Source organism: Dendropsophus ebraccatus, chromosome 1 (assembly GCF_027789765.1).
Source record: "Dendropsophus ebraccatus isolate aDenEbr1 chromosome 1, aDenEbr1.pat, whole genome shotgun sequence".
Taxonomy (NCBI): Eukaryota; Metazoa; Chordata; class Amphibia; order Anura; family Hylidae; genus Dendropsophus; species Dendropsophus ebraccatus.
In genome coordinates this window covers 32494626-32509577 of record NC_091454.1, presented here as the reverse complement: position 1 = coordinate 32509577, position 14952 = coordinate 32494626, and the positions used below count along the sequence as shown (strand labels likewise).

General features: G+C 39.8%; 1 protein-coding gene across 12 annotated transcripts in view; it reads left to right on the top strand.

Annotated features, from left to right (window-relative positions):
• The window catches only part of LOC138791484 (protocadherin gamma-C5-like), a 196689-nt gene that overhangs the window by 78707 nt on the left and 103030 nt on the right, over positions 1-14952 (top strand). For 2 of the 12 annotated variants that reach the window (XM_069969226.1, XM_069969218.1), the window contains exon 1: positions 10353-12958. The exons of 9 other annotated variants lie outside the window; for them this stretch is intronic. In XM_069969226.1, the coding sequence (XP_069825327.1) occupies positions 10520-12958 (2439 nt within the window). In that variant the 5' untranslated portion in view covers positions 10353-10519. Of the gene's footprint in view, positions 1-2666; positions 5257-10352; positions 12959-14952 lie in introns of those variants that run through there. One more of the 12 variants, XM_069969230.1, reaches the window with a different exon arrangement.

The following is a 14952-nucleotide window of genomic DNA, read 5'->3' as shown; positions in this document are numbered from 1 at the left end:
TGAGTCCATAGGCAATGTAGTATCTGTTGTATTTGTGCATATTAATTCCATGATACATAATACTCCATTATTTACTGTTTGCAAGTCCCCCCTAATTATATATATATATATATATATATATATATATATATATATATAGCAGGGGCATAAGTAGAAAGGGCTGGCCCCCATAGCAAACTTTTCACTGGGTCCCCTTCCCCTACATTCCACTGTAAGTAGTAGGTAATCCCCCTGTTTGTTTGCCCTCTGCCAAGTAGATAGCATATGTTAGGCATCTCCCCTGGTATCCCCCAATGTAGATAGTGCCCTCCCAATGGTAGACACCTCCTCTAGTGGTAGACATCTTTTAGTTTCCCCCAAAAGAGGCATCTCCACTAGCATCCCCCCCCCCAGTATATAGTGTCCCCCATGGTATCTCCCTTGGTAGTATTAGGACAGCTCAGGAGGCCCAGTGTATTGCAGGAATGGGCACCCTGATGTGGTGGGCCCCATAGCAACCACTTTCGCTGCTACAGTGGTAGTTACACCCCTGATAGTCTGGTTGTATCATGGTAAATTAGTAGGAAATTTTAGGGGGAAGGATATTACTAATACCAGTATTTCACATGCTACTCTTAGGTAAAAACCATGTGGCGTTACATTTAGCACTAGTACAGTATTTAGAGGCCTAGCGTACACTACTTAATATGTATGGTAGATCAGATACTTCTCATCCACAAAAAACTGAGACCTACGCCCGCTATGAACTGGTATAGATTTCAACTCCAATTTGCAATTTAAGATTATTTATATTTGTAGTTTAAGTTCCTTGTGTTTTTATAAATAGTTATATATTTACTCCTCATGTATTTAGATGTGAATTCATTGTAATACCTTAACTTCTTCCTTAAGGTCATATTACACTGGCCAAGTCGTGCTATAAATGACTGTCAAACGTCACAACTGGCACTCATTTACAGAGCCTATTACATGGCTCTATACTCTTACGGAAAGGGTCAATCAGCAGTCGGCCTCACTACATAGGAAGATGAGTGGCCGACAGCCCATTATCTTTTGGCTGCTCAGAAGTGAGCGATCAGCTGACTAGCAAGTGGGGTAACTCTATTATATAATAGTGAATGGAAAGTCTTATCCAACATGATGCGTCTTACAGATATTTGGGGCATTCATTACTTTTCAGTTCAGTAATAGATTTGCTTTTTAATATTTCCTACTAGACAGGTTTAGTTGAAGATATATGCTGTGCGTATATGTACTTGTTAAAGAGAAACAAAAAAAAGATGACTCTAACCTGCTGATAGCTCCCTATTGTGCTCAGGGTGCTGAGGATGAAGGTAAGTACCTTTATTCTCAGTGGCGTTTGCAAATGAATCCAGCATGAAGTAAGGCCATTGGAGCACCGGTGATCGGGCTACAGCCCTCAGAGCACCGATCTTGCCTGCCCCTGGCTGGCCTGCTCCATTGATAATGATTAAAAGGGGCAGGAAAGTAAGTGAATCGGCGCTCTATGGGTTGTAGCTTCCCCCCCCCCCCCCAAATGCTCCAAATGGCCTTACTACACACCAGATTTAATTGCAAAGTACATATTAATGGCGCCAAGGATGAAGATAAGAGACATACCTTCATCCTCAGTACCCTGTATGCAGTAGGAAACATTGAGCAGATTAGATTTTCTAATTAGCAAGAAAACTAATTATAAAGTTGACCTTTTAGTTGTCCATTACTTTGTTTCTTGAATAGTAGCCTGGTAGCAGTCAGGAAGATATTTTAAAATGAGGAAAATTGGCTTCAACCTTCAACACTAAAGGCTTAACTGGAGTGACATATATCCCTTTTAAGCCTGAGTGGGCCCCTGTTTCTGTAATGGTGCCTGGTTCCCACTATTTACCACTTCCTGGTCTCTGAGTTGACTCAAGGAAATGCCTGCTTAGTCAATCCCTGGCTGAGGTGGGTGACTACTCTGGCCAGTGACTGGATAAGGAAACATTCCAAATATCCTCATATTTTCCATACAGATTGTGGATTGTACAATTTGCAATGTGACACCTACACTAGTACAGTATTTTGGGTCGTCGAAATACATTCACCATGCATATTAGTGGTTTTCATCTTTCACCGGTCAACATTATTATTTCTCTCATTTACATATCTATGTTAATTCTTCCTCATTCTATGTAAATGATAATAAATACATAGACAGCAACTTCATCTATCAACTATATTTTATAAAAAAATACAGTCATTTCCTATAAATAAACCTGATATACATTAAATAATTTATATTTAAAAAGCATTTACTTGCTATATATAAATCTGATAATTAAAAATGTATATAAAATATACATTGACTTCCTATACAAAGATCTGACTTACATGGAATAATCTGCCTAAAAATACATAAACTCTCTATTCTAGAGAGTACATTCTTCTCAATAATGTAATATGCGTGATAACAAAGCTGATATTTGTAGCTTTGACGTTTAATTGTCCAATAGATATGTTATATAAAGCTGTGAATTGAAAAGAAGTAGTTCACACTATTGGCCAGCAGAGGGCAGGCTTGTCTTCTGAAATCATTATACTTACAGCAGTGAATCTGTTCTTTCTGCATCACCACTCTCCTCCCCCTGGCTCAGTGATTCACCCTCCCATCTTTTCCCTCACACACAAAGAAGAGCTGCCGCAACAATGACAGACCAGGAGGCATCATGGACGAGAGATACAGGATTTATTCCATTAAAAAGGATTTCTAGCAACACCAAGCATTGATGGGAACAGTAAAAAAGGATTTTTTCCTGAATTTTCACAATCAGGACCTAAGATATGGACTACCAAAGATCTTCAAAGGCTTGGGCACGGCAAGTAGTCTGCTGCTTTCTCCTTTGTAGCTGGGGCTGGGTCTCTGGGCAGCTGCGTTATTCTATTGCTGAGGAGTCTGAGCCGGGGACATTGGTGGGGAATGTAGCTCAGGATCTGGGGGTAAATAATGTGGATTTGGATAAACGCAGAATACATTTAGGGACAGAAGCAGGCAGCAGATACTTTAGTATTCACCAGAATAGACGTCTCCTTGTAAGACAAAGAATAGATCGAGAGGAGTTGTGTGGATCTATTGTGAGCTGTTTGCTGCATGTAGAGATTGTGTTGGAAGATCCTCTAGAGCTGTTTAATCTGGAGATCGCTATATTAGACATCAATGATAATTCCCCAGTATTTCCAATTGATAGGCAAGAAATAAGGATTATAGAACAGCTTTCTAGCCCTGGTGCACGATTTCCATTAGAAACAGCACAAGACCCCGATGTGGGTGTTAACAGCATAAACCAATATAAGCTAAATACAAACCCGTACTTTTCTCTATCTGTTACTAATCATAATGATGGACAGATTATTCCTGAGCTGGTATTACAAAAGATTCTAGATAGGGAAGAGAAGAAAGAACATAGTCTTCTCCTTACTGCCGTGGATGGTGGAGAGAAGCCTCGTTCAGGGACATTGCAGATCACAGTCACTATATATGACATTAATGACAATGCTCCAGTCTTTTCCCAAGCCGTGTATAACGTTAAGGTGCTGGAAAATCTTCAGCTAAAAACTGTTATTATAAGACTAAATGCAACAGATATAGATGAAGGACTCAATGGAGAGATTGAATATTCATTTCACCGTAATACTCTAGATGCAGCCCGGAGGATGTTTGACTTAAATCAACAGACGGGTGAAATATTCATTAAAGGAAATATAGACTATGAAGAATCCCATTCCTATGAGCTGTCTATAAGGGCGGTAGATAAAGGCGTTCCAGAAATGGAAGGACGATGTAATGTACAGGTAGAAATAGTGGATGTGAATGATAACACCCCAGAAATTTTATTTACATCTAATTCTAATATGGTTCCTGAAAATACTGAGGAAGGGACCGTGATTGGATTAATAACAGTCAGGGATAAGGATTCTGGTAGAAATGGAGAGATCAGGCTGGAAGTGTCACCAGATTTACCCTTTAGAATCCAGCCCATGTCCCAGCGTTACGCTCTGGTCACTAGTGGACATCTGGACAGGGAGAAGCTCTCACAATATACTATTAGACTGACGGCATCTGATCTGGGGTCTCCATCTCTCAGCAGCCACATTACCATCAGCCTTAATATCTCAGATGTTAATGATAATCCTCCAGCATTTCTACACAATGTCTACAATGCCTTCATAGCAGAAAACAATGAGGCCGGCAGACTGTTATGTACGGTATCTGCTGTAGATCCGGATGAGGGAGCTAATGCAAACCTCATTTACTCCATCGCTGAGAGCCACATCCATGGTTCTCCCGTCTCCTCCTTTGTCTACATTAACTCCGACACCGGGAATATTTATGCACAAAGGTCTTTTGACTATGAACAATTCCAAGTTCTACAGATCACAGCAAGAGTGGAAGATTCCGGATCTCCAAGATTATCCTCCAATGTTTCCGTCTTCATCTTTATTCTGGATACAAATGACAACTCTCCCACTATCTTATACCCAGAGAATACAGGGGAGACCATTGCTCAGGAGACCATTCCCAGATCTGCCGGTGCTGGTTACTTAGTCAGTAAGGTGTCTGCAGTGGATGTAGATTCTGGGCACAATGCCTGGCTCCTCTATAGTCTGGCTCAGTCTGCCAGTCCTGCTTTATTCCACATCTCTGAATACACAGGAGAAGTCAGGACTCTCCGAGGATTACATGAGACGGATAACACGGAGCATCGACTTGTGATTACAGTCAGTGACCATGGGGAACCTTCCATGACATCTACAGCTACCATCATTGTGACTATATTAGACAGTGTAGCTCCGGAAAGTCCTAGATCTCAAGACTTTCTTACAAATGCCAAATCCACTCCAGACCTGACTCTCTATCTTATTGTGTCTCTTGTGGCCATCAGTGCAGTTTTTCTAGTCACATTTACTATATTACTTGTCAGGTGCCTTAGAAAGAATTATTATTCAGGGTGTGGATTCTGCTTTACTGACAAATCCCTTTCTGCAAGCTATATGGATCAGTACAAACCAACCCTTTACCTGAACACAGATGGCACATTGAAGTACATGGAGGTGCGGATGGCTCCACCAGATCCCCCCTCACAATGTTACCCGGGATGTTTCCCTCCGGCTGAAGTTACTGACTTTACATCTACGGCCCCTTCTGGTTTTTCTCAGTTTTCTGACACATGCAGGGAAACAACAGCAGCCACAGACAATGTAAATGAACCAACCCAGGTGAGAAGACTTCATCCCCCCTTACTTGTATATTATTTATACTAAATTATTTATACTAATATGTCTCTGGCAGAACATTAATGGTGATACAAACTGTGCATTTCTTTGGTAATACAATAGACCTATCTATCAAACATGAAGCTATGTCTACCAAGGAATTGTGTAGACTACATGGTACATGGATAGATATATATTCCTTTTATTTCTTTACTTGCATTTTTCTGACTTTGAAATATTTGCCTATTTTCTTTTACATACTAGAAAAGGCTAGAACCAATAACCATTACAGATAAAATGTATGAAGCTAAGTTGTTATCCGAAGTGTGGATACCAACCTACATGGGAAAGCCAAGGCCAGAAGCCTTTAGGATGGCTGAGCCCCTGTGGCACTGACTGTCCCAGTGGATAGGTACATGATATGGGGCTATATTACCAAAATTTTGTCCCATAGAAGCAATTTTACTAGATATAAATACAAACTATATATAATAGCACATCTTATGGAAAATAGCCTGTTGTAAGTTAGTTGCATTTTGGGGATTTACTTTTGATGTGTCAGTGTAATCCTTAGTTATCCATGCTGGATCAGATACAAGCTTGACACACATGGTGTTCTGGACACATCATCTTGTTCAACATTTTTAACAGATTCTGTGACAGGGACTCCCAATGGAACCTACATGTGATCCCAGCCTAATGTGGTATTCCTTTATGTAACTATTTATATTTTGCTTTTTCTCTGGCTCAAAGATGACACATTATGAGCATTCTGACTCTTATACAGTGGTACCTTGGTTCTCAAACTGCTCTGAACTTGAACAAGTCAGTATTTTCAAGGAAAGTTTGCTTCAGATCTCAAACTCTTGCTTAGTTCTCACTTTTTTGGCGCCCAGTCTCTAAGTACAGTAATATGCTGGTGTTCAAACGCTTCTGAATTCAAACTGTTCAGTATTTGAACAACGGAAGAAGCGTTCCGAATTTGAATTTTGCTCGGTGTCCGCATGGATGGGGGGTTGTACCTGGTGAGTTTAGCACTGGAGAGGCTTCACATACAGTACTGTACTGTATAAGATTGCTGGAGTGCATATACAGTACAGTAGTAGTACAGGCGGTGCACCACCATGTCCCTTTCTTTACAGTGCTGGGATGAGAGGACTCTATACAGTAAAGTATGAGTGAGGAGTTAGTAACTACTGTACTATAATTGCTGGTTTTGTTGAATGTTTCTTGTTTAAAATGTCCTGTACAGTATAGTGTTGCTCTGTTCTGTACTGTAGTGAATAAACTGGGCACTTTTCATTGTAATAAATGGATATTATAGTTAATTATTGGTTTGTGCCAAAACCATCTAAACAAATTTACATTATTTCCTATGGAAAAACACTGCTCGGTTGTCAGACTGCCTTCCTGAACCAATTAAGCTCGAGAACCGAGGTCTTTTTTTGCATAGGTCTGTATCATGCAAAAGCTATAGATCAAGGTATAACACATACTGTATAACTTCACTTTTTCAGTAAAGTAGAGGCTTTGTGGGTTGAGTTTTTTAATACTTTCCGAGTTAACTGTTCCAGGAAAGGTGTTTTATGTTAACATCCGTGCATAATGACCTGTGGAGCAATCATATCCCTTCTATGTACAGATAACACACTACCATAATAAGCTTTACTTAGCACTGTATTCATGTGTTGGGATTCGCAGACTGGGTCATATGCATTATCATAATTATATATACCAATAAACAAAGATGTAGAAGGGGGTAAAGTACAGAATGCTACAGATAATTATATTGTCAGTACCGTATAAGGTGCATAAGGTGTATGTTAGTACATGTAGTTTTCCCCTTAAAAAATAAATCATAAACATAAACTAGAAATATGACTTCAAAAAAGCAAGTTTAACATCTGGACAAGGACCAGGCCAAAGTATTTTGGTGCACTAAAGGACAAATATCTCCTATACCCACCCTGCTTAGGCTATCAGCCTCTAGACCTGGCACTCACATGTGATCCTGTCTGCTGAGTCAGTATGTAGTAACTGGTGATGAGAGATGACAGCAGTTTTTCAAATAAACTTGAGCCCTTTCGTTGTGGCACCTTAGGCAGCTGCCTCTCCACCCTTCCCCTTATCCAGTCCCATATCTAGATACACTGGTCATACCATATTCAGGTTTTCTATCATGGCTGATACACTTGATACTTTGATAGGATTAGGCGTTTCAGCGTTATTAGTGGTAGCTTTGCTAGATAGTTTATTTGCAATAAGTCTCCTGTCCCCTCTGCAATACTTTCTTCAAAGGTCAGATATTAATCTTTTGAAAATAATGGAATAACCATGTGGCCTCTAGAAAAGGGTAAGAGTTGCCAACAAGATTTAAAGTGGCCAGGAACTCTTCTAATCCCAAATCAGTCATTCCCTCAAAGAGCAGTATGTTCCCAATGTCTATTATGAGCCAGTTTACAATGAGGGCAATCTGGATTACCCCATAGGCCCTGAGCTCCAGGGGGGCCCAGCAGGATTGCCAGGGGGCCACAATTTCTGAACAGTCCGGGCCCATGATACCCTAATCCGCCCCTGATTATGAGAAAAACTCTTTCAGACTGTTCTCAGTTTTTGAATATTACATCATTAAGTCTGCTTATTTGTCTCTCCTCACTATTTTTCACATTATACTTTGCTAAATGATATCTTGATTTTAGTAGAAAAATTCTTTCCTAAAATTCATGCCTGATATTATACATCCTAAAATCCAAGAAGAAAACGTTTAAATTATTAAGTGATGTTAAAGCAAAAACATTGACATAAACATTTACAAAATATTCAAAAATCTATGTACAGTATAGAAAAACAAATCTAACCGGAGAAGCTTGTACTAGTGAGAGCTTTCACCTTAGAAATCTCCTGCAAGAACAGTCCCACAGGGTTTAGTTATCTCTGAATTGACTTCAGTCTAACTACTGACTCATGGTACCAGGTAGTAAATGAAATGAAGCAGCACCATCCTGCAGTAGTCGAAGGACATTTGCACAGTCATTTACAGGCACTTTATTTTTTTTTATTGTAGCATTGTGCTGAGATGGCCATAACTCACATAACCTTCAGTTTAAGGGCTCAGTATCTTCAGTACTTTCTAAATTCACATGTTTTCTTATCAGTATGGACCCTCCCCTTCCCCCTCCCCCCTCCCCCCAAAAAAGCTAACTTTAAGCAAACCAGCAAAAAACTGTTAAGTCTATAAAACTCCAAAAATTCATAATTCAATTTAGAATTGAAAATGTCTAACCTTCATATTTCTATTTGAAAAAAAAAAAAAAGTTAAATGCATTATTTTGTTTAATAAATACATGAATTGTGCTTAACCCTTAGACGACCCAGGGCGTATAGTTACGCCATGGAAGTTTGTCCCCAGGCGACCTAGCGTGTAACTATACGTCCTGGGTGTTTCTCCGGCTATGAAACGCACTCCAGAGCGGAGAGAGCTTCATATCAGGTGGGGGCCTCACCGGTAATGACACGCTGCAGCGATCGCGCTGCCGCGTGTCATTAACTCCTTAAACGCTGCGATCGCATTTAAGGGAGTCCCCTGTCACTTACCGATTGGGACCCCCGCAGTGTGACTGCGGGGGTCCCGATCGTTAAAAAGGACCACCGGAGGTCTCTCACCTGCCTCCCTGCGGTCCGATCGGCGATCTGCTACACTAAGCCTGCACAGGCAGGCTCAATGAGCAGATCGCCAATAACACTGATCAATGCTATGCCTATGGCATAGCAATGATCAGTGTAAAAATCAAACTAATGTATGTACAAGTCCCCCAAAGGGACTTCAAATGTGTAAAAAAAAAAGAAGTTAAAAACACTAACACACTACCCCAAAACCCCTCCCCCAATAAAGTTTGAAATTACTCCCCTTTCCCATTATATAAATAAAACATATAAAAATAAATAAACAAATAAACATATAATATACCGTAGCGTGCGTAATTGTCCAATCTATAAAAATATAACAAGCGTCATTGCGAACGGTAAACGGCGTACACGAAAAGAGGAAAAAAAGTGCGCGGATTACAGATTTAATGTTACATTATATATATAAAAAATTTATAAAAAGTGATCAAAACGTCCGATCTTCACAAATATGGTATTAATAAAAACTAGAGATCATGGCGGAAAAAATGACACCCCATACAGCCCCGTAGGTAAAAAAATAAAACTGTTATAAGCGTCACAATAGGGCTATTTTATTTATAATTAATTGCCAAAAAAAAGGATTTCATTTAAAAAATATATATAACATTAGAGAATCTGCGTAAACCTGCATATGGTTGTGTTTGGGATGACCTATAGAATAATTGTATCATGTCGCTTTTACCATTTAGTGCATTACGTAGACACAGGAACCCCCAAACGTTACCATATTGCATTCTTTTTTACGATTTTACCAATTTATATCTTCATAAATAACATATTTGGAATTCCGTCATACATGTTATGGTAAAATGAAAGACGCCGTTACACAGTACAACTATTCCTGTAAAAAACAAGCACTTACATGGCTTGTAGATAGAAAACTGAAAGTGCTAGAGCTCTTAGAAGGGGAGGAGGGAAAAACGAAAACACTAAGATCAAAATTTGCGCGGTCCACTGGGTCATTTTGGACCTGGTCCTCAAAGGGTTAATATAAGTGGTTTGCATGTGCATTGTAGTCTAGTAGATTTCATATTGACACTTTTGCATTCATATTCAAAATAAAAAAAAATATATATATATTTTTAATAATCACATCTTTAAAATAAAACAGTAAGAATAAATATATTTTATGTTTATCCAGGGCTCTTTATATAGTACTAGGATAAATTTAGATTTTTTTTTACAGATTTTGTATCTTAATTTAAATTCCTAAACTAGCTTTTGAACAGCTAAAATGAATATATATATATATATATATATATATATATATATATATATATATAAACGATTGCAATAATATTTAGTGACCAGAAGAGGGCGGAAAAGTCATCCAGATATTCTTTGTGAGAATGTACTAATGTCAGCTGTGCGCTCTCCTCCCCCTGGCTCAGTGATTCACCCTCCCATCTTTCTTCTCACACAAAGAAGAGCTGCTGCTCCGATGAGAGCCCCGTGGATGATCTCAATGCAGGAAAACCTGGATTTTCCCTTTCCTAGGATTGATATTTTGGCTGCTCACACACTTGGATTGATGGGATGATGATTATTTTCTGCACATTTTAGAAGAAGGATATAAGATATGGACAATCAGAGCTTTGTAAAGGCTTGGAAATGGCAAGTAGCTTTCTCCCTTCTCCTTTGTAGCTGGGGCTGGGTCTCTGGGCAGCTGCGTTATTCTATCGCTGAGGAGTCTCATCCAGGGACTGTAGTGGGGAATGTGGCTCAGGATCTGGGGCTGAATGGGGCTGATATTAGGAGAAGGAGACTGAGTTTGGGGTCAGAAGGAAGCAGCAGCTTATTCTCTATAGAGCAGAAGAATGGAGCCCTGGTTGTATATGAGAGAATTGATAGGGAGAGTCTGTGTGGATCCAGCCTGAGCTGTTTACTGCATCTAGAGGTTGTGGCTGAGAATCCTCTGGAGCTGCACAGTCTGGAGATAGAGGTTCTGGATATTAATGACAATTCGCCTATTTTCTCAGTTTCTGATCAAATTATTAAAATTACAGAACAATTTACAAGTCCTGGACTTCGATTTCCTTTAGAAGCCGCCAATGATCTAGATATAGGGAAAAATAGTGTTAGTCAGTACAGACTGAATCAAAATCCATATTTTTCCTTATTAGAAAAGAAACGCAATGATGGAACCCTCATTGCTGAATTAGTGCTGGAAAAAATTCTAGATAGAGAAGAGAAAGCAGAGCACAGGCTTATTCTCACTGCTATAGATGGGGGAGAACCGGCCAGATCTGGATCTACTCAGATAACAATCATAGTTTTAGATATTAATGACAATCCTCCTGTTTTCCAGCAGCCTAACTATAAGGTAGACGTGCTGGAAAATATAGCTCTAACTAGTGTTATTATTACACTAAATGCCACTGATCTGGATGAAGGTGCAAATGGTGACATTTTCTATTCTTTTGATCACCACACCTTGGAATCTGCAAAACAGATATTTGATATAAATCCACAAACTGGTGAAATTTTCATAAAAGGATCCGTGGATTATGAGGTTTCAAAATCTTATGAACTATTTGTAAAGGCAGCAGACAAAGGGTCCCCTATGCTGGAAGGGAGATGTGTTGTTCAGGTGGATGTGAGGGATGTAAATGATAACACCCCAGAAATTATCTTCACCTCTAAGACTAATGAGGTTCCTGAGAATGCCCCCATAGGGACTGTGGTCGGATTCATCACAGTCAGGGATAAGGATTCTGGTAAAAATGGAGAGATTAGGCTGGAATTGTCACCAGATTTACCCTTTAGAATCCAGCCCATGTCCCAGCGTTACGCTCTGGTCACTAGTGGACATCTGGACAGGGAGAAGCTCTCACAATATACTATTAGACTGACGGCATCAGATCTGGGGTCTCCATCTCTCAGCAGCCACATAACCATCAGCCTTAATATCTCGGATGTTAATGATAATCCTCCAGCATTTCTACACAATGTCTACAATGCCTTCATAGCAGAAAACAATGAGGCCGGCAGACTGTTATGTACGGTATCTGCTGTAGATCCGGATGAGGGAGCTAATGCAAACCTCATTTACTCCATTGCTGAGAGCCACATCCATGGTTCTCCCGTCTCCTCCTTTGTCTACATTAACTCCGACACTGGGAATATTTATGCACAAAGGTCTTTTGACTATGAACAATTCCAGGTTCTACAGATCACAGCAAGAGTGGAAGATTCCGGATCTCCAAGATTATCCTCCAATGTTTCCGTCTTCATCTTTATTCTGGATACAAATGACAACTCTCCCACCATCTTATACCCAGAGAATACAGGGGAGACCATTGCTCAGGAGACCATTCCCAGATCTGCCGGTGCTGGTTACTTAGTCAGTAAGGTGTCTGCAGTGGATGTAGATTCTGGGCACAATGCCTGGCTCCTCTATAATCTGGTTCAGTCTGCCAGTCCTGCTTTATTCCACATCTCTGAATACACAGGAGAAGTCAGGACTCTCCGAGGATTACATGAGACGGATAACACGGAGCATCGACTTGTGATTGCAGTCAGTGACCATGGGGAACCTTCCATGACATCTACAGCTACCATCATTGTGAATATATTAGACAGTGTAGCTCAGGAAAGTCCTAGATCTCAAGACTTTCTTACAAATGCCAAATCTACCCCAGACCTGACTCTATATCTTATTGTGTCTCTTGTGGCCATCAGTGCAGTTTTTCTGGTCACATTTACTATATTACTTGTCAGGTGCCTTAGAAAGAATTATTATTCAGAATGTGGATTCTGCTTTACTGACAAATCCCTTTCTACAAGCTATATGGATCAGTACAAACCAACCCTTTACCTGAACACAGATGGCACATTGAAGTACATGGAGGTGCGGATGGCTCCACCAGACGCTCCGGGGTCTTGTTATCCGGCTTGTTTCCCTCCTGCAGATATTCTTCACCAGACATTATCTAATACCCAGAATAATCCTGAGGTAACTGAGATAGTGAGAGAGCCTGAGGAAACAGATTCAAGTTGGTTTTCTCAACTCAATCAGGTGAGTATCCACCATTACTTTTTGTAACTTTTTTTTAATATATATTTTAAATATTTTATATATTATTGATACAAAATTAATATCAAAATATTACATTGTGCTAAATGTGAACTAATGTGATCGCTCCAGTCCAACTCTACATACATTTTGTAACCTTTGCAGCTTACATAGTAGACAAAGCTTTGGCGTTTAGCTGTTGCTGTTGATAATAGGTTAGCATTTTATATTTTCATAAATATAATTTTATTCATGACATATATCTATATACTGTGTTAGTTTGAGGTGTGTTGTTAGGGAAAAATAACCTTTTAAGGGTAGTGTCTCACGTAATGGATTCACAGCGGATTTTATGTTGGGAGTTTGCAGCAAAATCCGCTACGAATCTTGCTGCTTTGATTGTCAATGGGGTTATATACCATCAGAGGAATTTTCATTCTGCTGCGAGTATGTAACGCTGGCCCATTTACCCCCCTGCTGCCCGCAGCATACATCCTGTCTCCCGTCGGTCGCCGTGCACTGATTCGCTGAGCGGGACCGACAGGAGCCAGGAGCCTCACATGCTGCGTGCGGTGCCGAGCAGGTAACGTTACGTGTGAAGCTACCCTTAATGGATGAATGTTTTATATAAATGTTCTAGCTATTCTTTTACCAGACATTATTTATTTCCTAGTTCTTAGATATAAATTTCTGCAATTAATCAATGTTATTTGATCATCTTATTTTGATACTTTGTTTACTATACCACTTGAAGATCTCTTCTAAAGTTTTTTTTTCTTTTGGCAAAACTGTCTAATAGTCAATTCTTGGGATAGGGTGTCAACTCAGCTTCATTCATTGTACAGTGGTTGTGCCATGTTATTGCAGCTCAGCTTCCACTGAAGTAAAGGAGAGCTAAGCTGTTGTAACTTGACATGTCACTGTCACTATACAGTGCATGCAGGACATGCTACCACCCAGCCCATGGCGGTTTCGTGCCCAACAGCGCTTCCTCAAGACATCAATACATAGTGAACTTCTGACTGTGGTCACAGTGTACATCTGAGCTCATGTAAATCTGATGCTTACAGCTTCTGCTTGTTTTCCTAATTGTGTCTCATGGATTCTGATTTTTACTATGCTATCTCTAGGTTTCACCAAATTTGTCTTTTGGTTTTGTGAGTCAGATTCTATTTCCAATATCCCCTACTGGTATTAACCACTGGATAGTATCTTGGTATCAGCTTTTCTCTGTTGCTTTTATTCTTCTCATTTTTTTCATGTTTTCACCCAAACTTGTGATATCACTACCCCTGATGGTCCCTGCACGTAGTAAGAGTAGGGATTGTCATCCGGTCAGAGACTGCCACCTAGGGACAGTGTTTTGGGTTCAGTTCAGGGCTCACTGTTCCCCTACAGATATAGTAACTAATTCTAACATTCTGTTTCTTGCTTTCAATGATATGTTTTAGTGTTTATGGAAAAAAATCGAATTTTTTTAACATTCTCTTTTGTGTGTCAGGTCATGTTGTTCAGTAAATGTAGAATATCATAGCAATATAACTAACTTTGAGCACTGTGTATGTAAATCCAGGGACGCACTCTAAAATACATTCCAGTAAGTGCTGAACAAGCACCGAAAAGCTCAAGGCAACCATTTTTCAGTGCTGGAGTGCTCGACTCGAGAAACAAGCTGCATTGAAATCAATGGGAGACTTGAGCATTTAACCAGATGCCCCCTGCTCGGCTGATAGGAGGGTGTCTGGTTAACCTCCTGAATTTTTTTGTTCTAATTTTTCTGTATTTTGTCCCTTGAGGGGATTTTTTAATGAAATATACAAAAATTAGAACAAAAAAAATTAATAAGTTTCTGCAAGACACCTTAGAACTTCGGCGGGATGCGGGCAATTGCGGCCTTCAGTTATTAAGGCTTTGTTCACACTACGTAAATCTACGGTCGTAGTTCTCGCTGCAGAACTACAGCTATAGATTTGCGGGGTGGAACATAGCATTGTTTG